The sequence below is a fragment of the Ochotona curzoniae genome, unplaced genomic scaffold (assembly GCF_017591425.1).
Source record: "Ochotona curzoniae isolate NIBS_2020 unplaced genomic scaffold, NIBS_Ocur_1.0 contig_4064, whole genome shotgun sequence".
Lineage (NCBI taxonomy): Eukaryota > Metazoa > Chordata > Mammalia > Lagomorpha > Ochotonidae > Ochotona > Ochotona curzoniae.
This window is the reverse complement of record NW_024466107.1, coordinates 31,240-56,942: the sequence shown is the minus strand read 5'-3', so window position 1 is coordinate 56,942 and position 25,703 is coordinate 31,240. Positions and strand designations below refer to the sequence as shown.

Genomic DNA, 25,703 nt, shown 5'->3' with positions numbered 1-25,703 from the left:
CTTTCCAATAAAAAAAAAGTTTAGTCATTAAGAGCAAGTTAGGGTTTGGGATTTCATTAGATCTGATCTATGAATTACTGTTGGTCATTTTAAATATTAGAACAAGAAGTGATTATAGATACTATTTAGGTATGTCCTCTCTTTTAATAGTAAAAAATTCTGCATTTTTCTAGAAATTCCCCAAGCAAAAGAGATTTTAAAAAGATAGTTTTCAGTCATTACTAGTTGTAGCGGTCAGTAGCTGCATTGTTCATTTTACACACACACTTTAGTCCCTGTGTTTCCTGTTCCGGCTAAGCTGCTGCTTGTGAGGTCGAGGGGAAGGTCTACGGTGAATCCCAGGTTAGTTCATGAAGCCTTTAGTTTTGCTTGGGTGCTTCTAATGGAACTGACTCTTGAGGCATTGCCCAGCATCTCTCTGCCCGTTTGTTTAAAGTCTAGTACCCTGGCCTATTTTAGAATTGTTTTTCTGAGAAAAGGAGTGTGCTCTCTGTGCTGCCCTCCACCCGCACACTTCTGTTCCCGGTAGAACACATTTTCCAACTTGTGTAATTTGTTTAAACTTTCCTGTCAGGGAGATGATCCAGTGTTCTTAATTATGCATAAGTTTTACATCACATAGAGCAGTCTTTAAATTCCCACTATATTGTTTACTGACCGCCCGGCTTTGAGCAACTTAATCTCCTTGAACTTTTCTCTCTTCAGTAAGGTGAGGTCAGTGGTTGTGACGTTCCTCTTAAAGGCTTAGTATTTATTATTGAAGACATTATATATCCATCGTTAGTGCTCAGCTTACAGTCAGTAAGTTCTGGCTTAGCTTCCTGGGAAGGAGTGGCATCCCCTTGCCCGGATCCCCCGCGGCTTGGCAGCTCACGTAGAGCAGGTCACCAGGCTGACTCCGTGAGGACCAGGCAGAGATGTGGTTTCCTCTGCCGTGGAACTCTCACAGTGCCGCCCCGCGAGGCATCAGGTGTCCACGGAGAGTGGCCCACGCACATTCCACCAGGTGTGCCTCAGTTACCTTGCTTGTACCAGGGGCATGAGCTGCTCAGTGAAGAAATGAGGCAGAGGTTCACACAGTGCGGCTTCCGGCCAGCAGCCAAGGCCCTGCCCTCAGGCGGGCCTTCCCAGAGCCCCGAGGCTGCAGTGCCCACTCTGCTGGGCTGACAGCCAAGGCCCTGCCCTCAGGCGGGCCTTCCCAGAGCCCCGAGGCTGCAGTGCCCACTCTGCTGGGCTGACAGCCAAGGCCCTGGCCTCAGGCGGGCCTTCCCAGAGCCCCGAGGCTGCAGTGTCCCCTCTGCTGGGCTGACAGCCAAGGCCCTGCCCTCAGGCGGGCCTTCCCAGAGCCCCGAGGCTGCAGTGCCCACTCTGCTGGGCTGACAGCCAAGGCCCTGCCCTCAGGCGGGCCTTCCCAGAGCCCCAAGGCTGCAGTGTCCCCTCTGCTCTGAGGCCTGGGCGGCACAGTGTAGGTTGCGCAGTTTCTGTTTTACTCTTTCTGGTGTAACGTTAAAATACGAGGTAGAGAAAACCTTGTGTTTGAAAGGAGACCTAGTTTTTGGCTTGAACTGTGCATGAGGGCTGCTGTTCCCTCTGAGCCTAATTCCTTTGAAAAGCAATAATATGTTTTGACAGCCATATATGACTATTTTCTGATTCAGATAAAATGGGAAAGTAAATACAAGAAAATAAGCATACACATGCATGATACTATTGGCTTTTAATATCAATAGGAATAACTGTAGGTATCATAGTTATGACTTTGGTTTGAAATAAATCATGGGGAAGTATTGCTGTGGATTAACTGACTGACTGAGTGGTTTACTGATGCTTGCCTCTTTCTGGCTCTCTGTTACAGGCAGCAGATATCAAGGAAGCATCTCAGAAATGCAAACAGAAGCGAGACCTCATTGAAAGGTAGGATAAGCATGTAAGGGTCTGCGTTGAAACGTTGCGTTCGTTCACCTTTGTGCTTTCAGGTCGGGACTCGGGACCAGTGCTGTTCCTGAGTTGTTGAAGATCCTCTTCCTTCCACTGCTTCCCTTCGTCTGAGGCGGACTGCCTCTGGACAGTGTGGCACTAGCGCAGACATTGTCTTCAGGACTGCTCCAAAATGTGTACGCGCTGCTCTTTGTAGCGCGTGGGGAGGGTTGCTTAGCAGGGTAGCGGTGGGTTTATTTGTTTAGCCAGAGAAAATCTGGGGACTTAACTCCGCTACGGGGGTTTATTCTGTTATAAGAAATTTCTGTAGGAATCCATGTGTACTTGGGACTGAGACAAAATATACATACATACACTAAGGCTTTTCATGTTGAATACATTTTCATTATTCAATTGGTATGTTATAATCTCAGCTTATAGTTCTAGTGTCTAGAAATAAGCGGTTAAATGAGAAAACGTGAGCTTATTGTAAGCAGTGTATTGCACATTTGGTTGAATTAGAAAGTTTTTATAAGTTTTAACAAATTTTGTTCAATGTTCTCATTGTTTTCAAGGAGGCAAGAATTTGGAGCGTTTCTTGCTTTACCATTCCTAATGAAACTCAGATCTTTTTTATATGTATAGAAAAATGTTGCAGTTCTCTTAGTAGGAATTGTGTTGAACCCTTGGGGAGCACTGCATCTTGACTGCGTCGTATCCTCGGATCTGTCAGCAGCGTGGGTCTGCGTCTACGCAGACGTTGGATTTGTTTTCACCACATTGTGTAGCTCTTCAAGTCCTCTGTGCCTTACAGCTCACACGTTATCTGTCCCTTCGGCAGCAGCCTCTCACTGACTAGTCTGTCCCTCACTGACTAGTCTGTCCTCTCACTGACTAGTCTGTCCCTTCGGCAGCAGCCTCTCACTGACTAGTCTGTCCCCTCACTGACTAGTCTGTCCCTTCGGCAGCAGCCTCTCACTGACTAGTCTGTCCCCTCACTGACTAGTCTGTCCTCTCACTGAATAGTCTGTCCTCTCACTGACTAGTCTGTCCCCTCACTGACTAGTCTGTCCTCTCACTGACTAGTCTGTCCCCTCACTGACTAGTCTGTCCCCTCACTGACTAGTCTGTCCGCTCACTGACTAGTCTGTCCTCTCACTGACTAGTCTGTCCCTTCGGCAGCAGCCTCTCACTGACTAGTCTGTCCCCTCACTGACTAGTCTGTCCCCTCACTGACTAGTCTGTCTCCTCACTGACTAGTCTGTCTCCTTCACCAGCAGCCTCTCACTGAGGTGCCACAGCTTGCAGGAGATTTTCAGTCTAATCACGTCCTCTTTCTGTTCTCCTTGCTTACTTTCATGTAGTTTCTTTCCCTGCCTTTACTGCACCGGCCAGGGTTACAGTTACTTTGAGGAAGAATTGTCAGTGTGGATTTCTTTGTTCTGTCTTGCTCTTTGGAGGAAATGCTCCAGTTTTTCACTATCAAGTATATCAGTTGTAGGCATTTTATAGTTGCTTTTATCAGATTTTAGATGTTGCTACATATTCCTATGTTTCTGATCATTTTTATCATGAATGGGTAATTTTGTCAACTGATTTTCTATATCTGTTGTATGATTGTATTCTTTTAGCTTGCTAATATGGGGGAAGTAGTGATTGTTTTTAGAGTGTTGAATTAACTTTGCATCCTTGATATAAATCCCAGTTAGCTGTGCATTTTTATTTGTTTTTAAATATTTATTTATATTGGACAGTCAGATATACAGAGAGGAGGAGAGACAGAGAGGAAGATACTCTGTCTGATGATTCACTCTCCAAGTGGCCACAGTGGCTTTAGCTGGGCCGACCCGGAATCAGGAGCCTCCTTGGGGTCTCCCATGCGGGTGCAGGGTCTCAAGGCTTTGGGCCGTCCTCGACTGCTTTCCCAGGCCGCAGCAGGGTGCTGCATGAGAAGTGGGGTACCAGGGCATGATCCAGGTGTGTGCAAGGCAAGGACTTTAGTAGGCTACCGCGCTGGGCCCTGTGGTTTTAAAGGTATGAGTCCTACTTGCCAGCATTCTTTAAGGAGAAGGCACTGGCAGTGTACTGTTAATGATGTCCATCAAAATACTTACATTCTGTGTGTCTCATAGACATGAACATCTAAACATCGAACGATACAAAGATTGTAAGTTTATACTTGTTTAAAAGTCTGTTTTTTTGTAATGAATTATATTTTTATGACTTTTATTAATGGGGAAGGAAATTTTGAAACAAGACCAACTAATAAATGTGTTACATGATGTGTTTCCTTTAATGCATAGTTTTAGTTGTAAAATATAAGTTGGGTGTATAAGTACATATTTGTAAATTAATGTTTCTTAAAGATCTTAATTCTGTGGTAGATAGAGTGATTTAGATAAAAATTTCTCTAACATCAGGTGGCAAATTACAAATCTTGATTTTTAAAAGTTTTAACTAGCATATACGTCAAGAATCTGAGCATATAGATTTATGATGAAAACCTCACAATATTAATCTGAAGTGCTGATAAAGCAGATTTTTCGTTGAAAGAAAATAGCTCAGCTTAAGACTTTGAGCTACATCGTCATTTCTGTTGCTCATTGAGGCAATTGTATGCTTTAGCGCATGGATTTTAATTCCAGTCTTACAATATGTGGTACATACTTACTTTCTGCAAATATTTAAAATATGCTTGGCTTTATAAATGTCTTGGTTTTTCTACTGGTGAATACTCTATATGATAAGTTCTGTTTTAGGTATTTGACATATATGAATAACCAAATAAAACAAAAATAATAATCTGCTTAGAATGGTTATCTAGTAGTCAAATTCTACCAGGATATCTTTGCATTTGTCTATTTATTTGTATTGGAGAGTCAGATATACGGAGAGGAGGAGAGACAGAGAGGAAGATATTCTGTCTGCTGGTTCACTCCCCAAGCGGCCACAACTGCTACAGCTGAGCCAATCTGAATCTAGGAGCCCAGAGCCTCCACTAAATCTCCCACATGGGTGCAGGGTCCCAAGGCTTTGGACCATCCTCATTTGCTTTCCCAGGCCACAAGCAGGGAGCTGGATGGGAAGCGGGGCCGCCGGGATTAGAACTGGTGCCCATATGGGATTCCAATGTGTTCAAGCAAGGACTTTAGCTTCTAAGCTGCTGTGTTGGGCCCAGCATTTGTAAAACTATTACTGTGAAATGCAAACATGGAGTAAAAAACTTTAAGGTCCTAATGCACTTTTGTTTTATTAGATTGAGGAGCTTCAGCAGGCTTTAATAGTAAAACAAAATGAAGAGGATGACCGACAACGAAGAATAAGTAATACCTGCAAAATGATAGCAGATTTGCAGAATGAAGTGAATTCGGCTGAAAACTGAAAATCTTCAGCCTCAGATTGAGGCTGTCACGAACGATCTGAGCCAAGTTCAGGATGAAAAGGCCTTGTGTGAAGGCGAGATCATCAACAAGCGGAGAGAAAAGCAGACGTTAGAGAAGGAAAGAAAGAGTAAGTGTGCTTAAGAAATGCTTCCAAAATGGAGATTTCTTGGTGCGCCTTGCTGTTCATGTGGTCATTTGTTCAGGCCAATCAGGGTTGTTGCTGGAGCTCTGCTCGCACTTGCTCGGTTCCTGAGATACCTGTAGCCACTGTGTGTCAGCTATTAACTGTAACTGTTGGCTTAATTTCTCTAGCAGAGCTAATTCACTGCCACTCCCGTCAGATTTGTTATTCATTCACTCGCCAGCTGTGCTCTTCCAAGCCTATCCAGTGTTGCCTTTTCTTTCCCCTGGATAGGGGATCGAGCCTTGCATCCTCAGCACGTTCTGGGAGAGAGCTTGTGGTCTAAGTCAGCATATGTGACAGATGAATTAGAAGCCGTTGTGTTCATCCCGGCATAGCTCTGTGTGCAGAGTCCAGCTCCAGTCCCACCCTCCCAGCTTGCCAGGAGGAGGCTCTCGGTGAACTCCACTACTTGTTGTCTGTAACAGTCCGTTCTTGTTTATTAATCGTCTTATTCCACTGCGGCTACTTTAGTCGGCTTGAGATGTTCTGACAGTCACTCCGACATGCATTCTAGCTTAGAACAACTTTTCTTTCTGATTCTTGTTCCTGTGATGAGACTGTTAGATTATATTAGAATTGATTTGGGTGTAGGTTACTTAGCACACTGCCTGGAATGCTTGCATCGCGTATCGGACCTCGATTGAGTCCTGGATCTGCTTCCCAGCGCTGTTTTCCGTTGCAGCTTTTTGCTGCTGCGTACCTGGAAGGCGTCCAGTGATGGCTCAGGTGGACTGGTTCCTGCCACCCCCCTTGAGTTCCAGGTTCCTGGTTTTAACTTGGTCAGACCTGAGCTGTGTAGGCGTTTGGAGGGTGGACCAGCAAATGGAAGCTTGCATCTCTTTCCAGTAACATCAGTTTTTTAAAAGTTAATTCTTGGGGTCAACAAGCTAAGCCTTCGGCTGCAGTGCTGGCATCCCTTATGGGTGCTGGTTCAAGTCCTGGCTGCTCCACTTCTGATCCAGCTCCCTGCTTGTGGCCTGGGAAGGCAGCGGCAGATCAGCCAAGCACTTGGGCAAGCTTCTGGCTTCAGTCCAACCCAGCCCTGGCCAGCAGGTAGAAGACAGCTGTGGCTCTGCCTTTCACATAAAAATAAAGAGATCTTTAAAATCAAATAAAAGTTTAAAAAAGGATTAATTTGATTAAATTCCTGTCTTTCTTATTGTTACTTGAGTTACTAATATTCCTGAATGTGTACTTGGCAGTATAAAGTAGCAGGCCTCATCCATGCTTTCCCTCCTCTCACGCTTCCTGGTTCTCATTCTGCCAGCTGGGCTCTGTTTGCTCAAGCCTGAAAACACTTTGATATTCTGTTGAGAAGCATTACTAATTTTTGTGTATTCTCCTTATACGGGTTAATTCTACAAGCTCAGAAATAATATTGTAACAATGAACTCTGACACACCCAAGCCAAGTATTATTTTGTGATTAAATTTCCTTTTGTTAATAGTTTTAAATGTTTTATTCTAGTTTTTAAAAAATATGACACTTGCTTGTTTGTTTCTTTAAATTGAAGGAATTATGAAGTGTTGTTCACTTCTGTAGCTCTGTGCCTCTTGCTGGCCACACTGGTTGTTCTCAGGAAGTCTTCTGTAGCTGCATTCTTTATCTTTGCTGCATAATCAGAGCCCATCCTAAGCAGTGGCATTTTAGAATGAGTTGCATAGTCTTTGTATCCATCCTGGTAGTGTCTTTTTGCTCTCCTTTACTCAATTTTTTGTGTATACTTTTAGGTTAAAAATAAGTTTTCTCAGAATTTTGGAGGTCTGTTGTTACTGTCTTCTGATACGAAACCTAATTTTCTTTTTCTTCTTTTAAATTCTGTATTTATTTCAAAGGCAGAAAAACAGGTCTTGCATCCATTGTTCTTCTCCCTAAATGACCACAGTGTCCCAGCTAAGGGCCGTGAAGCCCCCTGGGTCTCTCATGTACTTGGGACATCTTTCCCTGCCCCCCGGGCCGTTAGCAGGAAGTTGGATTGAACAGTCAGTATTGCAGTACGGCATGCCAGGATTGCAAGCAGTGCCACAACACTGTCCTCTTCTGTTCCTGCTTAGGCTACCTGCTTAACATTTTTTATAGCTTCAAGATTATTTTTAATCTTGGGTGTTAGAACACTTTAGGTTGACTTATCCAGGCCAGTTCTTTTCCTCTATGCAGAGTACTTGCAGAATAATATTTATAAGCTTTACATCTGGCATATTCTGCTGGGGCCCATGTGATGGATGTGGAAGACAGGAAGGTGTGAAGAGTATCGTACCATTGCAGGCAAGGCCGCAAGGAACTTCCCGCTGTGTGGCAAGGCCCGGCGGATGTCTCTACAACACCTGAATGCAGCTCCACCTCGCTTTGCATGGACAACCCCATCGAGATTTCTGTAATCTATTTAGGCATTGTCTGACTCTGTGGAGTTAATGTTTACTACCGCTGTGAGCTTGGAAGTTGATGTTGCTGATACTGTTTTAGCCATAAGGCTTAGGGTTTTCCCTCCCCCCATTGACTATATGCTAATCAAGGGTGCTAACTCCCCTTTTGATCCTAGGCTAATCAAGGGTGTTCTGTCTTCAGGTGTAGTGGGAATCTATTCTTTCCCTCTTTCTTTGATCTTTTAGGTCCCTTCCTTCCTTGACTGTCTCAAGAGCAAGCTGTAGAATGAGAATTGTGGTAGGAATGTGTTACTGACTGATATGCATCATCTATTGAAAACCTTTTCCTAGCCAGGTGCCACGTGCCAGGTGAATAACAACCTAGCCTTAGGTGAAACAAATGGCAGAGTTATCTTTAGAAACCCCCACTTGACCGTGACGAAAAAAGCCTGAGCCAGAGTTTGACTGATTTTGTATAAATAAAGCGGACAGCTTTTGTGCGTCGCCCATTACGATCAGTTCCTACTGGTCTCTTTCTTTCTTTGCGTCTCATCCATGCACCCTTCGCGAGTTCTGAACTCAGCTTGAGCTGGACTCCGGCAATATTCTTTAACATTATTAGCGGGTTATCTTACCGATTAAGGCCTTCAGAGAAACTTGTTTTTCTCACTGCAGATGTGAGCGATCATATATTGCATTTTGATCATCTTATGAACCAGAAGGAGGATAAGCTGAGACAGAGGTACCGTGACACCTACGACGCCATCTTATGGCTGAGAAGCAACAGAGACAAGTTCAAGCAGAGGGTGTGTGAGCCCATCATGCTCACGGTAAGAAAAGTCTTGTCATTACAGATTGTATTGTCTTAAGAATTCTTGGTCCTTTTGATACCCTGGTTTTCTGCTAGCAGACATCACAGCATGTGGCACAGTGCTTTGTCTGTGTGTGAGCTTGTGCGGGCGGCACCTTGCTGTGAAGCAGTGAACTTTCGGAGAAAGAGGTGTGGGGCTGGCAGGAGGGCAGTGAGCTGTTGCCAGCCGCATCTGCATGTACTGGCTACATGCCGTACCCAAAATGGCGCCGGCCGGAAAAGCCACACCTTGGTTCCTGGTGACGTAGCTTTCGTGGTACTGCGCAGGCGCCTAGCACATGCCCAGTGAGCTGAGGCGTGGCCGGCGCATGAACACTGGGACTGACGAATCCAGTCGCCCAGGACCCTGCGTAATCATGACGCCGACCTATCATCGGCGGAGGCGGGGCCAGTCAGCACATAAGAGCAGACAGCCTGCCGGGATCTGAGCCTTTCCCTCCTCATCTTGGTGCGCGCAATAAAGATTACCGCAGAAGACTTCACTCGCGTCTGCCTCTTATCGCCGGACGATAAGAAACGTGGGCGCGACAACTGGTGCCGAATACCCGGGACCTGGAGGGGGCCTCCCGTTTTGAATGGGACGAAGTCAGAACTGCGGCCATAAGACAGGTAAGGAGCTCTGAGAGGGAGAACTTTCGGGTGACTAGGAGCATAAATCGGAGGTATAGGAGCCACTGCTTCTGGTTATAGACATGGGCGCACAGATCTCTCTGGTAAAATTTTTGCAGACGGTTTATGCCCTCCTTAAGGGAGCGGTCAGAGAGAGTGACAAAGCCCTTCAGTCTGCCCAGGATAGTCTCTCAGAAACAGAGCGGGAGAGGAGAACCGGTTTGAAAAGAAAGGTGAAACTGAAAGCAGGATCTTCCTCATCAAGTTCGGAGACGTCCGACGCGGAGGAAGGGTACAAGCGGGATAGGCGTTTAGAACGCAAACAACCCGCAGGAAACAGAGGAGGATCAGAAAAGGAGAAGAAAGAGAATTGCGGTGCTACTGCGCCGGCCATGCTCGGCCCATGGCCTCAGGGCTCTGGAGCCATTTCACTAATGGCTCCTCCTCCTGTAACCCCATCTGCCCCACCCATGAGTTGTGGTGCCGGCTCCTCCTTCATTGATCCAGTCACACGCCGGGAACTTCAAAATATGTTCCCCGTCGTAGAAGAAGAAAGGGAAAGAGTTTACAGACAGGTAGATGCATTATTAGTGCGAGAATTGGCCATGTCTGTAAAGCAATATGGTCTTCATGCCAACTACACTTTGTCCCTGTTAGAACGTATGGGAGGAATGAATATGACTCCCTCTGATTGGCAATTTGTGGTGAAGGCTGTTCTCCCTAATATGGGATCATATCTAAATTGGAAGGGATTATGGCAGGAGCTTTTGGCTGAGACCGCCCGCGCAAATCAACAGCGCGGCGGCGACGCTTTGACGTGGTCTTATAATATGCTTTCCGGACAAGGCCAATACTCTGATGATCAAAATAGATATCCATGGCCAGTATATACTCAAATTTCTACTGCAGCTATAAAGGCTTGGAAGGCCCTTTCACTTAAAGGGCAAGAGAAACTGGGCATTACACAGGTTAAGCAGGAGCCAGATGAGCCCTTTGCTGATTTTGTGGCACGCGTAATGCAGGCCGTGGAAAGGACCTTTGGAGAGGGAGATCAGAACACTAGAATGGTAGAGCAGATAATTTGGGAGCAGTGTAATGCAGAATGTAGAGCCCTACTCAAGGATCGTAAGTCCAAGGGAATTTCAGATTGGCTAAAGGTTTGTAGGGATACAGGAGGCCCTTTAACAGCTCATGGACTAGCAGCCGCCATTTTGAGGTCTAATCATAGGGAGAGAACATCACCCGTGTGCTTTCAGTGTGGCAAACCAGGACATATGAAAAGGGAATGCCGTGCAGGGCCTAGCAATAAGCCTCCTGGGATATGCCCACGGTGCCGCAAAGGTAGACATTGGGCCAATGAATGCAAGTCAGTGAAGGATATAAAAGGACGCCCTCTCTCGAGTCAGGAGCCAAAACACCCCTTAAGCCAGGAGTCAAAAAACGGGAGATGGGGATCGAAGGCCCAGGTCCCCTTGACCGATCGGGCACTCTTCCGTCATGCATGAGGGAACCCTGCCAGGAGCGACACCCTGCAAGTCTGGACCTCTGTGCCGCCACCGGAGTCCTCTTAAAACCAGAGGACGGCATTACGCCGGTACCGGTCATCTTAACAGACACGGTACCACCTGGTGCGGTCGGGCTTGTGATAGGCCGAGCAGCCTTGAGCTCTCAAGGTTTTATTGTAACACCTGGAATTTTACATCCGGAAGCTAGCTCCTTTTCAGTGCTGTGCTCAGTCGCACGAGGTGCTTTTGCTGTCGCGCCAGGTGATCCTATAGCCCAACTCATATTTTTACCAGCTTTAATTAGTGCAGATAAGACTGTCCAGACCCAAGTAGAGGTTCCTTATATAAATTTAATGATGGATATGATCGATAGACCCATGCTTGAGTTGCAAATAGAGAATAGACCGTTTATGGGACTTTTAGACACGGGAGCTGATAAGAGCATCATAACCTCCAAGTATTGGCCGCGTGATTGGCCTTTGATTCAAACTTCTCACAGCCTACGCGGTCTGGGGTTTGAACAAGCTCCATCCCAAAGTGCCAGAGCCCTACAGTGGAAGGATAAGGAAGGCAATTGCGGGACAGTCACACCCTATGTCCTGAACCTACCGGTTTGCCTTTGGGGAAGAGATATTCTTCAACAGATGGGGATACGACTAGTCTCCAATGCCTCCGGTTATTCTGAAGTCTCTCAAAAGTTGATGGATAAAATGGGCTATATTCAAGGAAAGGGTTTAGGTAAACAGAGTCAAGGTATTGTCCAGCCAATTGAACCTCGAGGAAATCCAGGCCGTAAAGGTCTGGGTTTTTAGTAGTGGCCTTTGGCACGCAGCTGCCCATACCTTGGAAAACAGCGGAGCCAGTTTGGGTTCCCCAATGGCCGCTTTCTCTTGAAAAATGCCAAGCTGCTCAACAATTAGTTCAGGAACAGCTACATTTGGGACATCTGGAGCCCTCTGTTTCTCCTTGGAATACTCCTATCTTTGTTATCAGAAAGAAATCAGGAAAGTGGCGCCTCCTACATGATTTAAGAGCTGTAAATGCACAGATGCAGTACTTTGGTCCCGTTCAACGTGGCCTTCCAGTTTTGTCATCCCTCCCTAAGCAATGGCCGTTATTAGTGATTGACTTAAAGGATTGCTTTTTTTCTATACCATTAGCATTGAAGGATAGGGAGAGGTTTGCTTTTACTATTCCCTCCATTAATCATGAAGAACCGGATAAGCGATATCAATGGAAAGTTTTGCCCCAGGGGATGGCTAACAGTCCTACCATGTGTCAACTTTATGTTGCCCAAGTGTTACAACCACTGCGAGATCGTTTTCCAGTGGCCCGTGTCGTCCATTATATGGACGATATTTTAATTTGTGCTCAAGAGCAAGATCAGTTGTTACAGATTTACGTTGATCTGAAGCGGGCTTTACAGGATTATGGCCTTATAATTTCATCCGAGAAGGTTCAAATGCAGCAGGTGAAAGCCTTCTTAGGGTCTTTAATTACAGAAACATGTATTAAGCCTCAAAAGATAAGCCTCAAGATTTCTCATTTGCGAACTTTGAATGATTTTCAGAAATTAGTGGGGGATATTAATTGGTTGCGACCCTTCCTTAAGATCTCTTCTCAAGAGTTACGGCCTTTGTTTGCTCTGCTTGAAGGCGATTCTGATCTCGCTTCCAGGCGAACCCTCACCCATGAGGCACAACAGGTCATAATAAAAGTCCAGGAAGCTATTGAAAAGGCTCAATTAGTACGCCTAGATCAAAATCAGCCTTTTGAGCTATGTGTATTGCCTACAGAAGTTTTCCCCACTGCTGTATTATGGCAACAGGGCCCGTTACTTTGGATTCATTCTCAGGTTTCTCAGATTAAGTCTATTCAGTGGTATCCATCTGCAGTCGCATCAATAGTGTTTAAAGGATTAAAATTAGCCTTAATTCATTTTGGGTGTCATCCAGACCGCATAATAGTCCCCTATACTGTCCAGCAATTACAAGTGCTGAGTGGGTGTAGCAATGAGTGGTCCATCTTAATGTTTGTCTATCAGGGAATTTTTGATAATCATTTTCCAAGGCATCCATTACTACAATTTTTACAGCGACATCCTGTGGTTTTTCCGATAAGAACCAGTGCCTGTCCTCTCCCTGGTGCTCTTACAATTTTTACTGACGGTTCCTCGACAGGAGCCGGAGCCTTAGTTGCCGGAGATACTGTGATAAAAAAGACCTTTGCGACGGTCTCTCCTCAGAGGGTAGAATGCCATATGGTGCTTTTTGCCTTACAAACCTTTCTAGAACCTTTGAATATTGTTTCTGATTCTCAATATGTAGTTAATGCAGTGAATGTTTTGGAGGCCGCTGGCTCTATTTCAGGGTCCGGCCCAGTGGCGGATCTCTTTAAACAAATTCAACAGGCCATCTGGCGTAGAAGCCACCCCTTTTATATAACCCATATCCGAGCTCATTCAGGTTTACCAGGGCCATTAGCTCGAGGGAATGCTCTTGCCGATGCCGCCACCAGAACCCAAATCATGATTATGATGGTGTCTCCACCATCCTCAGGGGAGAAAGCCCGCCAGTTTCATTCACAATTTCATGTTTCAGCCCAGACCCTCAGACTCCGATTTGGGATCACTAGAAAGGAAGCACGCCAAATAGTTCTTGATTGCCCTGCCTGCTGCGAATTTAGACCTGCTTCACATGAGGGGGTCAATCCTAGGGGATTGAGACCTAATCAATTGTGGCAGATGGATGTGACACACGTCCCATCCTTTGGGAAGAACCAATTTGTTCATGTATCCGTGGACTCCTTTTCTGGTGTGCTCTTTGCATCAGTTCTAACCGGGGAGAAGGCCATCCATGTAATCCAGCATTGCTTAGAAGCATGGGCCGCATGGGGTAAACCTGAGTGTATTAAGACTGATAATGGTCCCGCCTATACTTCAACCAAATTTCGTGATTTTTGCATGAAGATGGGCGTCAAATTAGTGACTGGCATTCCTTATAATCCACAAGGTCAGGGGATAATCGAACGTGCTCATCGCTCTATTAAAGAATTATTACAAAAACAAAAAACCACCTGGGAATCGCTTGGTCTCGCCAGTCAGAGCCCTCGGGCCACTCTAGCCCTGGCTCTTTTCACCATCAATTTTTTACAGCTGGATGAGCAAGGCCTCAGTGCTGCAGATCGTCATTCCTTTAACACGGCGCAAGAGCAATCTTGGGTCAAGTGGAAGGATGTTCTGGAGTCCAAATGGAAGGGCCCAGACCCAGTTATTAGGCAGGCTCAAGGAGCCATTTGTGTGTTTCCACAGGACGCCCCAGTTCCGGTTTGGGTTCCAGCTCGATTGACTCGTTCCTGTCCATCACCGCCTTCTGACGTTTCTGCAACCGCTGGAACGCTTACACGAGGCAACGGCTGCTAATCTTTCCTGCCAGCTTTCTTCTCACCTTTTAAGAAACTGGACGAGAGAATTTGATATTCTACAGTCTGACTTGTGAATTGCCATTGTCCAGATTAATTCTACACGGGTGGATCCTGTTGTTACTGAAACCCTGGCCACTTGGATTTGGAACATCACTTCCCATATTAAGGAATGGGTGGGAATGGTTGTGCTGATTCTGCTCTTGTGTGCAGGCTGTGCCCTATGCCTTTTTTCCTGTGTCGTCTGAGACGCCGCACTGAGTAAAATCGTGTGGCAATACATCAAGCCCTACTAGCCATGCAGAATGGTGACTCCCCCATGGTATGGTTGAGCATGCTTCAACAGGCTTAGTTAAGAGCATGGACATCATGGCTCCTGCACCTCAGGCCATTATGACATTGCACTGAGTTCGAGCATGATGTGCCCGACTAGCCCTTGCACCTCGCAGGACTTGTCCATTGCACGCGAGAGGGTAGTCACTCTTATAACTGCCTTGTCGAGACATTGCTCTATACAACCACCGCGGTTGTAGCCCATGACGGGTAAGATAGACCCAGACAATTATCGGTCTAAGACAGGGACTACATCAAGCTACGCAGCCTCCCTATGACGGATCGTGCGCCTTGAGTCTACAACCTAAGACAGGCCCATACCAGCTTATTTTTTCTATTGTATAAGAAAGGGGGAGATGTTGCCAGCCGCATCTGCATGTACTGGCTACATGCCGTACCCAAAATGGCGCCGGCCGGAAAAGCCACACCTTGGTTCCTGGTGACGTAGCTTTCGTGGTACTGCGCAGGGGCCTAGCACATGCCCAGTGAGCTGAGGCGTGGACGGCGCATGAACACTGGGACTGACGAATCCAGTCGCCCAGGACCCTGCGTAATCATGACGCCGACCTATCATCGGCGGAGGCGGGGCCAGTCAGCACATAAGAGCAGACAGCCTGCCAGGATCTGAGCCTTTCCCTCCTCATCTTGGTGCGCGCAATAAAGATTACGGCAGAAGACTTCACTCGCGTCTGCCTCTTATCGCCGGACCATAAGAAACGTGGGCACGACAGTGAGCCAGTCACGCTCGGTGCTGTGGGAGGCATTCGGACAGAACCTGACTGAAGGAAGCTGCCACGAATAAATGTTGAAAAGAGATGTGTGTAGAATAGAAAGACAGCCTTCTGCCCATCAGAAAATAATGAGGATTTGTAAAATGAAATCAATGATTTATTAACATCATTAAACATTTGTTAGCTTTCGACGATAGAGTCATGAGAATAGAATAACTGTACTCGGGGAGGCAGCTGATGGGTGTAACCATGATGATAGAGTCGTGAGAGAATAACTGTACTCGGGGAGGCAGCTGATGGGTGTAACCATGTTTTAGTAAGATGAAAAGCAAGTTTGTCCAAATAAAGAGACGAAAAAGTGGAAAACCACGTTCTTTTGAAACTGATATTAGATAAAACTTACCCTGAAATGATTTAAGAATTATTTTTGCAGCATGATTTTTTTTCTTTTGAAAACAATTCATGAAGGATTTATGAAAAGCTGCATTTTCTATAATACATTTATTGTATACTTTATGAAAACTAATTCTACTAAGTTTTATTATGTTAAATCGTATCAGTAAAATTGTTATCCATTGTATATTGTGTTACTCAGTGTGCACAGTTAGAATATTCTTGCTAGATTAAAAAGAAAGTTTCTCTTTTATATGTGGACATTGTTTATGATTGATCTGATAAGGATTAGAAGAAGATATCTTGTAAAAATATTGTAATCAGTATAAGGCATACAAAGGTAATTGTGAAGAGATATTTTCCACAATGACAACCAGAAGATAATAATTCAAAGCTTCATGTTGTTGATTGTCATTGGTTGGATCTCTTGGCAGTGGCCTGCCATCGGGGTCGTATTGGTAGCTGACATGTATACATTTTAAACTACACTTGAATCTTGGAGATGAAGAGAGGTACTCTGCTATTCAATGGGCTGCTCCTTGATTGTTCCATCCGTTTCCTTCCTTCCCTACCACTTCCTCCCCTACCACTTCCTCCCCTACCCTGTAACCCCCATCTCCCTTCCTTCCTCCTCACCCTACCATTTCCTCCCCTACCCTGTAACCCCCATCTCCTTCCTTCCTCCCACCCCGTAACCCATCTCCCTTCCTTTCTCCCCTACCACTTCCTCCCCTACCCTATAACCCCCATCTCCCTTCCTTTCTCCCCTACCCTTCCTCCCCACCCCTGTAACCCCCATCTCCCTTCCTTTCTCCTCCACCCCGTAACCCCCATCTCCCTTCCTCCCCCACCTCTGTAATCCCTATCTCCCTTCCTTCCCTACCCTTGTAACTCCTGATCTCACTGCCTGCTTGAGATGCTGCTGTTTCCATGGGCAGTTGGTAATATGCCCAGTTAGAATGTTACTGTATAATTTGTCAGTTAGCTATCTGTCTCCATGAGTTATTTCTACCAGTTCTACTCTAGAATTGGAAGGATATGCAGATATATTTACATGTAGACTCCTCATGGTGTTTATAAAAATAGAATGATAGGGCAAAAGATCATTTACAAAGATATTGATTAGTTGAATAAGTTATTCTGTATGCTTATAATAGAATGTCATGCAACCAGTAAATGTTGTTACAGGTCTCCACTGATATAAAGTCATGTATGACATTATGAAACATAAGACATTGCAGAATCAGATGTGTACAACATTTTCATTTTAAAAATTGTGAAATATCAGCCACCAGATGATCTTGAGTGATCTACTAGATGCATTTGTCTGTGCCTTGCTAGTTTGTCAGTTGGAACTTGGGCTTATACTTTGTTCACTTAGGAGAGGTGGCATTGGAAAGTGGAAGCCACATAACCAACAACATAGCTGAATCGCCCTTCAGGGTGGCAGACCAGACAGTGGGTGCTTTGGGACAAAATGTGAGTCAGTCCAGTGGGAACTGCATCTGGCCAGTGGCCCAAGTGACACCTGCTCAGGTGACTTCTTGAGGACTGTCTACCATCAATTGACTGGGTAGACCATTTACAGAAGACAGGGCCTTGGGTATGCTGGCACGTCAGAGCGTCTCTGATGAATGCACTGGCACAGCTTAAAGGACGACAGCCAGGTCCCATAGCTGAGAAGGAAGCATGTAAGAAGCTGCTTCGGCAGCCTGTGTCAGATGTCACGGTGAGAGAGTCTAGGGGGAGGTCTGGGCCGCAGCCCCCTGCCAGAGCAGATCCTGGAGAATGCTGGATCCCTCCACACCATCAGATCTGAGCTGCAGGCTTCAGTGTGGCCCGGCCTAGCCAGCGTGGGTGCTTGTGCAAGAGACCACTAGGCCAGGGCTTGCTCTCGCTCTTTCTGCCTCTGGGTGACTTCTGACAGTCACGTGGGGGTTACTTTTGGGGTCACTCTTACCCATTTGATGATAGTAAATACCCACTCCCATTCTGTTGCATTTGCATTGTTCCTTTCAGTAGAGTAATGTACTAAAATAAAATTGATTAAACACTGCATATTCAATGTTTATATTTAAATCATGGTGCATTTTGGGTTTAAATTTTTTTCCTTAATATTGGTTAACACTTATGTGCAGTTTTAAAATTTTATTATTACTGTTTCTTATTGTTTTGTCTCAACGCATCCACATTTAGTCCTGTAATGTGTATGAGTTTCCTGTGTCCATCTCACAGATGGAATAATCTGAAGCTTTCTGGGATTGCAGTACTGCCTGGTCAATAGCACATACAGGATTGGAAAGGATGTGATTTTGACCCCAGAAACTTCTCTCTTTAACTATTGCACTTTGGCCCCGGTGTGATAGTTTAGTAGGTAAATCCTTGCCTTGGGCACACTGCAATTTCATATGGGCGCCGGTTCTAATCCTGGCTGCTCCACTTCCCATCCAGCTCCCTGCTTGTGGCCTGGGAAAGCAGTCGAGGATGGCCCAAAGCCTTGGGACCCTGCACCCCTGTGGGAGATCCGGAAGAGGTTCTAACTCCTGGCTCCTGGCTTCGGGTTCGCTCAGCTCTGTCTGCTGCTGCCACTTGGGGAGTGAAACAGTGGGTGGAAGAACTTTCTGTCTATGACTTTCTAATAGAAATAAATAACTGTTCAAAATTCCACAGTTAGCAATTTTGTGTGCCTCTGTTGGTGGGGCTTTCTCATTCTTTGCTTTTCAGCGTATGGCTACCGGTCCGCACCAAATCGTTGGTAGTACTCTCTCTGAGACGGTGTCTCCTGAGCTGGTGACACGTTTAGTAGCGTTGCTCCTCATATGCAGACATTGACAGGTGATGGCTCCAAGGTGCGCAGGCCTCAGTCCCAGTGGAGCTGGCAAGCCTCCTGGGTAGAGCTGCTGTCCTGCCCAGTCCTGCCCTGCTCGTTGGTTTGAGAAGTGAGTCTGTTTCTGCCTCTCTCACCCTCTCCCGCTCTATGCATGGATCTCACTCTGGCTTTTAAGTAAAAAGAAGAAAACATTTTGTAAAACCTGAAGTTATCTTGGAGATTAAGAAAAAAAAATGTTTAAAATTTGGCAAAAATGAAAAGTGCTTGTACTCTTGTGTCATCGTTTGGAATGCTTTTGGTGTTGAGTGAGCTGAGCAGAAAGGAGCTCAAGTTATGTCTTAGAAGGTATCAGAGTCCCATGCCTCACATGCTGGTCCAGCCGCAGCACCTGGTCACGTGTGCGGGCGCGCCTTCGGGTGGTGTATTCTCCAGGGACCCTTAGGTACACCAAGTTGGCTTTTTTTTTTTTTTTTGCTTTCCCTTTCATTATGCGCCAATCTAATTAATTACGTCTGACTTACAGGGGAGCATGGTTGATTGATTTTGTTTCGTGCAGGTAACTTATCTTTTTTATTTTTGTAGATCAATATGAAAGATAATAAAAATGCCAAGTATATTGAGAATCATATTTCATCAAATGACTTGAGAACCTTTGTATTTGAGAGTCGAGAAGATATGGAAGTTTTCCTCAAAGAGGCAAGTTCACCAACCTGACACTTGTTCACCTGGCACTTCTCAGTACTCGAATCTACCTTGAGCAGAGCCAGCAGAGGTGGTGCATCACTGCTGGACCTCTGTGTGCACATCAGTCAGTTCTGCTCTGTTCTTTCCTCTTTGCCATGATGTGGGTATGGACTTATTCTGTAAAAGCAAACTAGCCCATTAGCATCTGTAACATGTGAAAATAATCATTTGAAATTAGTATGGAAAATAGTTCTGGCCCGTTGCTTTAAGAGAAGGAAACACTGCAGTGATGTGCCTTTGGTTTTGCACATCTCTTTGGAAGTTATTAAATTGAGCTCAGTTTTTTTTAAAGGGGCAGTCTATTTGATGTTATTTCACAGTAATGTAAGTGGAACTTCCTTTCAAAGAATGAGAGTCTTGTATCTGTGTGGCAGATACTGCTGGTAGCTGAAGGCTGCTGTAGCCGTCAGGGCGGTCTGTGTGCTGCCTGACACCTGAGGCCAGAAGTTCCAATTCTGTGACCCCAGGGGCTGGTGGCCACGTCAGAGGCTGGTGGATTCAGAGCAGTGCTGTTACATAGTATAGTTAGGTATTTTTAAATGGGCTTTGAACTTTTGGCTTTTACAAAAAATGATTTGAGATGCAGAGTAACCAGAAGAAAAGGAAGGAAAGAATGAAAGATCTGCAAAGAAGAAACAGATCTTCTCTCAGCAGTTCTGTCCCCAATGGCTGCAGCAGCCAGAACTGGGCAAGTCTGGAGCCAGGAGCTTCTTCCAGGTCTCCCAAAGTCTTGGGCCATTTTTCACTGCTTGCTCACAGCATTGGCAGGGAGCTGGGTTGGAAGTGGGGCAGCTGGAACTCAAAACTGTTGCTCACCTGGGGTACCAGTGCTGCAGGTGAAGGTGGTCCTACTTGGCCGTATCACTGGCCCCTTTCCTTTCGTATTGTCAAATTTGGCAAACAGGAGAAAAGTTTTCAATGTGTCTAACTTTTCCAGTACATTTTTTTTTCCCTATTTAATCTTTTCTGAGTCTCTTGGATCTCTCGGCATTGTTTCTCATACTGGATATTTCTCTTTAATTCTCTTTTGTTCCTTCTCGCTGAAATTCTCAAACATATAACCTCTTTTTTGTTTGCTTCCTTATTTTTTAATTTGTTTCATTTAATGATACAGTTCCATAGGCTCTGGGATTTCCTTTCTTCCTCCCCAACTTCCCTCCCCTTGGCGGGTTCCCCCGTATTATTACGGCAGTGTAGGCCTTCATAAACAGTCCTGAGTCTGTCATTCTGCTCTTTGCCCTTTTCCTGATGTGGCGCATAAACTCAGCTCGCGTCGTTCTCTCGCAGATGGCGCCTCTCTCCACCATCAGCGTATGTTTCTGGCATCTCTGATGACTTCAGATGATGTCTTTAAAGATTTGTCCAGGCTTGGCTGTTGGCCCAGCACTTCAGATGCCTCCTGGATTCCTTGTCAAAATGTTTGGGTTCAAGTCCCAGCTTGGCTCCCATTTCCAACTTCTTGACTAAATTTTACCCTGGGAGTCTGCAGACACTGGCTCATGGACGTGGGTCCCTGCCACCCGTGTGTGAGGTCAGGTTGAATTTGACTCAGATGTGACTGTTCCTGGGGAGTAAAACCAGCAGGTGAACTGTGTGTTTTCTCTGGGTGTCTCCTTCATCTTGTTACCTTTCACGTAAATAAAATTAGAACTTTTCTTAAGGTCTGGAATTTGTAAAAAGTTTAGCTCAGTGCAAGATGAGCTGCCAATATTTGGGCCATTTCTGTTCTGTATCATTTTGAAGTAAGTCTCATTCTGTTTGATCTGAAAGTATCTTAGTATATACCTCTGAAAGCAATGAACTTTAAAAAAAAATGTAGTTACAGTATCGTATCACAGTAAGTTTCTTAACATTACCATCAAATATCCAATGGTCCAATTTCTGATTGTCCCATGAATAGCAGTAGGAATATAGTAACTTTGGAAATCGTCTTCCTTTCTTCCTCTGTTTCTTTCTTTATTTGAAAGCCTGAGAGATATAGACAAACTTTAATCTCCCAACTGCTGGTTCGTTTCTCAAGTGCCCACAGTAGCTGGGACTGCAGCGACCAAAGCCAGGACCCAGGGGTTCAGTCCAGCTTGCCCCCAAGGGGGACAGTGATTCAGACACGTGAATCAGCACGCGCTGCCTGCCAGGGTATACGTTAGCAGAGAACTGGATCAGAGCCAGGACTTGAACCATGCACTCCCAGGGGGCTACAGGTCTCACTGGGGGATCACAGCTGCTGCCCAGACCTCCTGCCTCTGGAGGGCGTGTGTCCCAGTGTGTGCCTTTCTCATTCCTCAGGTCCATGACAATAAAAAGCTAATAGTGAATGCTGTCATTGCTCCCAGGAGCTCACACACAGCCAGGCTGCCCTCGAGACCGCTCAACAAACTCAAGTGAGTATTAAATCATTTGGTCTTTTAAATATGTCTGAATAAATTCTTTCTCACATATGTTTATTATAAGGTGTAGTGCTTTTAAAAAAAGAAAACTTTGTACCCAAGAGCATGAGTGTCCGTGTAGACGCGCCCTCCTGGTGTGTAGTTAGTGTCCGTGTATGATGGAGGTGTCGAGCAAAACTATATTGAACCGTTTACTACATAGCAGAAAAATAGTTGGTAAGCTAATGGGAAAATGAAGTGATAAATCATTGCTTTCTAAAGCTAAGTAATTTCTAAAGGACCAACTAAAAATTGTTATCTTAGCTCCATGTCTAAGTAGGAATTCAAAATATACAAGCAACAGAAGAAGTTAAAAAAAGCAATTTACTATTTAGAAGGTGGATAATATGAAATGTATTTAAATATTTAAAAAGCTGTGGCCACTTTTCAGTCTTGGCTTTTTTTCTGATTTCTCGAGAACTGAAGTCAAACTGAGTCTCACTTTTTCAGGCAATACGGGTTTATCTCTTACCTACGAGAGCTGTTCAATGCACCAGACCTGGTCATGAGCTACCTTTGCTACCAGTATCACATCCATGAAGTCCCCGTGGGAACCGAAAGGACGAGAGAACAGATCGAGCGGGTAGGAAGGCACTGGCTCACTGACACGAGTCTGTTTTATTGAAACGCCTTATCTTACTTAAAGTTCAGCCTGAAGTGGCCAGGAATTTTTAAAAGTATATTATCCTGCTATTTTTAATAAGACACCAATAGTGAGTCTTGGCTAATATTTGACGATAGGAGGGATATAGAGATAAGAATGGGTACTTATGTCTTTTAAGATAACTGAGTACTGTTTAGATTCTGCTTTGCTTAATAATCCTGTGTAAACCTATGTCAGATTCATACATTCCAGATTATCTTGCAGAAAAACTGTAGTTTAGAATGGAAGGCAGTGGGACCTGGTGTGGTAGCCTAGCGGCTCAACTCCTCGCTCTGCTTGTGCTGGGATCCCATATGGGCACTGATTCGTTTCCCAGCTGCGCAACTTCCCATCCAGCCCCCTGCCTGTGGCCTGGGAAAGCAGTTGAGGATGACTCAAGGCTTTGGGACCCTGCACCCCTGTGGGAGACCCGGAAGAGGTTCCTGGTTCCCGGCGTCGGATTGGCGCAGTACCGGCCGTTGCAGCTCACTTGGGGAATGAATCATCGGACGGAAGATCTTCCTCTCTGTCTCTCCTCCTCTCTGTATATCTGACTTTCCATTAAATAAATAAATCTTTAAAAAAAGATTATATCTTACGCTACAAAACTCCTAAAAGATTTGAAAAAATTCAAACAATTTTAAATCTCCTTCGCATGAAAAATGTTTTCATTAAGTAGTTAACAAAATATATGGGAAGTGCTTGCGAAGCTGCATGTTTGGGCCGTAGAAATGAAGAGCGTGCACGAGGAGTACGGGCTCCCGCCGTTGTCTCAGTGATGGCATTAGCGGTGCTTGAAAGCATAACGTGTATCTAGAGTGCTTCGTACTTATCTAGACTCTGAACTAAACCTGCTTTGTGTTTGTAATTCTTTAGTCCTTTAAAACATGTTTTAATTGTTATTACATGTACTTTAACGTCAGTGCTTGTTTTGCATTGTAGGTAATACAAGAAACTCGACTGCAACAATTTTATACAGCAGAAGAAAACTATGTGGTGAAAACATCTTTCTATTCGAACAAGCTTATTTCCAGTAATACGGCCCTGAAAGAGGCCCAGTTCCTCACCGTGACTGTGGACCTGGAGCAGAGGAGGCATTTGGAGGAGCAGCTAAAGGTTGGTGAATTTGACTGGGCTGTTACACATGTGAGCTGTGTTTCAGATGTACTAACAGTTTTGAATTTCCATAGGAAATTACTATGAAGTTGCAGTCTGTGGAGTCAGAATTGACTGGCTTGTGTGAGAAAAGCAAGCTCCTGGAATGCAGAGATAATGACCTGAGACAGAAGAAGAAGGGGCTGCTTGAGAGAAAGACCAAGAAGAGGCAGCTGGAGCAGAAGATCAAGTCCAAGCAGGGAAGGTATTTTGCGGACTGTGTGGGGAGCGTGCGAAACCCTGAGCGCAGTGTCGTCTCTCTGGTGCCTGACCACATCCACACTAATGTTGAAGTAGTTTTTCATTAAACCCTGCTCGTCCTGCCCATGATTGTAAACGTGATTTTAGTCAGTATGTCAAGGCGAGAGGGGTGTCGAGTGGTGCTGTCTGCTGTCAGCTCCTCAGTCCTTGGGCACCTTTATGTGCCTAAAAGAACGGAGATCTCAAATCCTGCTTCTATGGATTGCAGCTGTTGCTGTTTACCACAATGTCCATGGTAGTGCTCATTTATCAGAAAATAGTAAACTTATTGTGTTTAACAGAAAATAGTTACGAAAAATAACTGTACCAAAAGTGTTGTCCAAAGAATGGAACTGTGTCAGGTTTCTGCAGCAATCCTCAGGTGGGGGCTGGAGGTTTCCCGGAGCTGCCTGTGTGTTCAGTGTGTGGTGTGTCCGGTGTGCGGTGAGATGGAGGAGTTGAGCCCTCACACAGAGCTGCCATTATGAAAAGGAGGAATACTGTGGAGACCTTTTAGATAGCTGTATTTACTCTTTTACCATCACAACAAAACTTGTGAAAATATAGTTTGTTAAAGTTTAATTACAGTATGGAATCTTAAGTCATGTCAGTGGACTTATGTTAGCATCCATTGTGGTTTACATTTTTTGAAAAGATTTATTTATTTATCTGAGAAGCATGGTGACAGAGGCAGGGACAGAGAGCATGAAGTTCTTCAGTATGCTCATTCACCCCCAAGATGGTTGCAACATTCAAGTCTGGGCCATGGACGCCACGGTCGCAGTAACTTGGAGCATCTTCACGGTCCCCCGAGGCACGTTAGCCGGAAGCTGAAGCAGAAGCAGGTAGCCCGACTCAGGCTGGTGCTCCAGTGTGGCACGTGAGCATTGCAGTCAGCAGCTGCATGTGCTGTGCCACAGTGGTGGCTTCCATGCGACGTGAATGGCGATCTGTCTTTTTTTTAACATGTATTTTAATTTTTACTAGAAGGACAGATTTACAAAGAGGAGAGAAAGATCTCACATCTGCTGGTTTACTCCCCATGTGGCCCTGAGGGTCAAAGCTGAGCCAATATGAACTAGGGCCCAGGAGCTTCTACCGGGTCTCCCATATGAGTGCAGGGTCCTAAGGCTTTGGGCCATCGAGTGTCTTAGACCACGAGCTGAGAGCTGGAAGGCCAGTGGAGCAATTGGGACACGAGCTGGCACCCTTATGGTGTAAAGGAAGAAGCATACCAACTAGGAGGTGCTAAGCCAACAGAAGCCCCTAAGTGAATGTTTTACCCATAATGCTTTTGTTACATCCTGCATTATAATATTATTTAAAGCATGTGGATAAATGATTCCATCAAAATTGTTAAGTTGGAAAGTTGTTGGGCTTTCTGCGTCAGATAACAAATTTTGTAGAATTCTGGTTTTTATCTAAAAGATTGAATTAATCAGTGGTAATAAATATCAGCAGCTCTGTTCGTTGAAGTGACAGGCTCACTTCATCTCTTCTTGGAGAAAGAAAAATGACCAAACACTCTGACTTATCTAGTTGTCATTTCTCAAGTAGAGATAGTATTCTAGGAGAAGCTTCTAATGCAGCTTCCAAATGGCTCAGCCCAGCAGTTGTCCTGGAGAGCCATTCCCAGCTGCCCCCAGCCATCCCCCAGCCTCTCCCCAGCCGCTCCTCAGGCAGACCCCAGCTGCCCCCAGCCATCCCCCAGCCGCTCCCCAGCCTCTCCCCAGGCTCTCCCCAGCCGCTCCCCAGGTGTCCCCAGCTGCTCCCCAGGTGGTCCTGGCTTGCTGTTAGAAGGAAGCACTGAAGATGCTTCTCCCAGTGCGTGCTGACGAAGGGCTCAGTGGCTGCTGCTGCGCTGTGATCCTGCTCTGTTGATTAGCTTTGCCTTGTGCTGTTACTGGCCAGGACACAGAGCACAGTGAGAGGGGAGCCTAAGGCAGGCCTAGCCTC

General features: G+C 45.5%; 1 protein-coding gene across 1 annotated transcript in view; it reads left to right on the top strand.

Moving 5' to 3' along the window:
- Positions 1–25,703, top strand: part of LOC121158964 (structural maintenance of chromosomes protein 5-like) — a 68,550-nt gene that overhangs the window by 26,962 nt on the left and 15,885 nt on the right. The window contains 9 exon segments of the mRNA XM_040983950.1: positions 1,856–1,927; positions 5,174–5,295; positions 5,297–5,427; positions 8,523–8,677; positions 19,122–19,235; positions 21,570–21,664; positions 22,160–22,292; positions 23,295–23,468; positions 23,543–23,712. Coding sequence (XP_040839884.1) covers positions 1,856–1,927; positions 5,174–5,295; positions 5,297–5,427; positions 8,523–8,677; positions 19,122–19,235; positions 21,570–21,664; positions 22,160–22,292; positions 23,295–23,468; positions 23,543–23,712 — 1,166 coding nt within the window.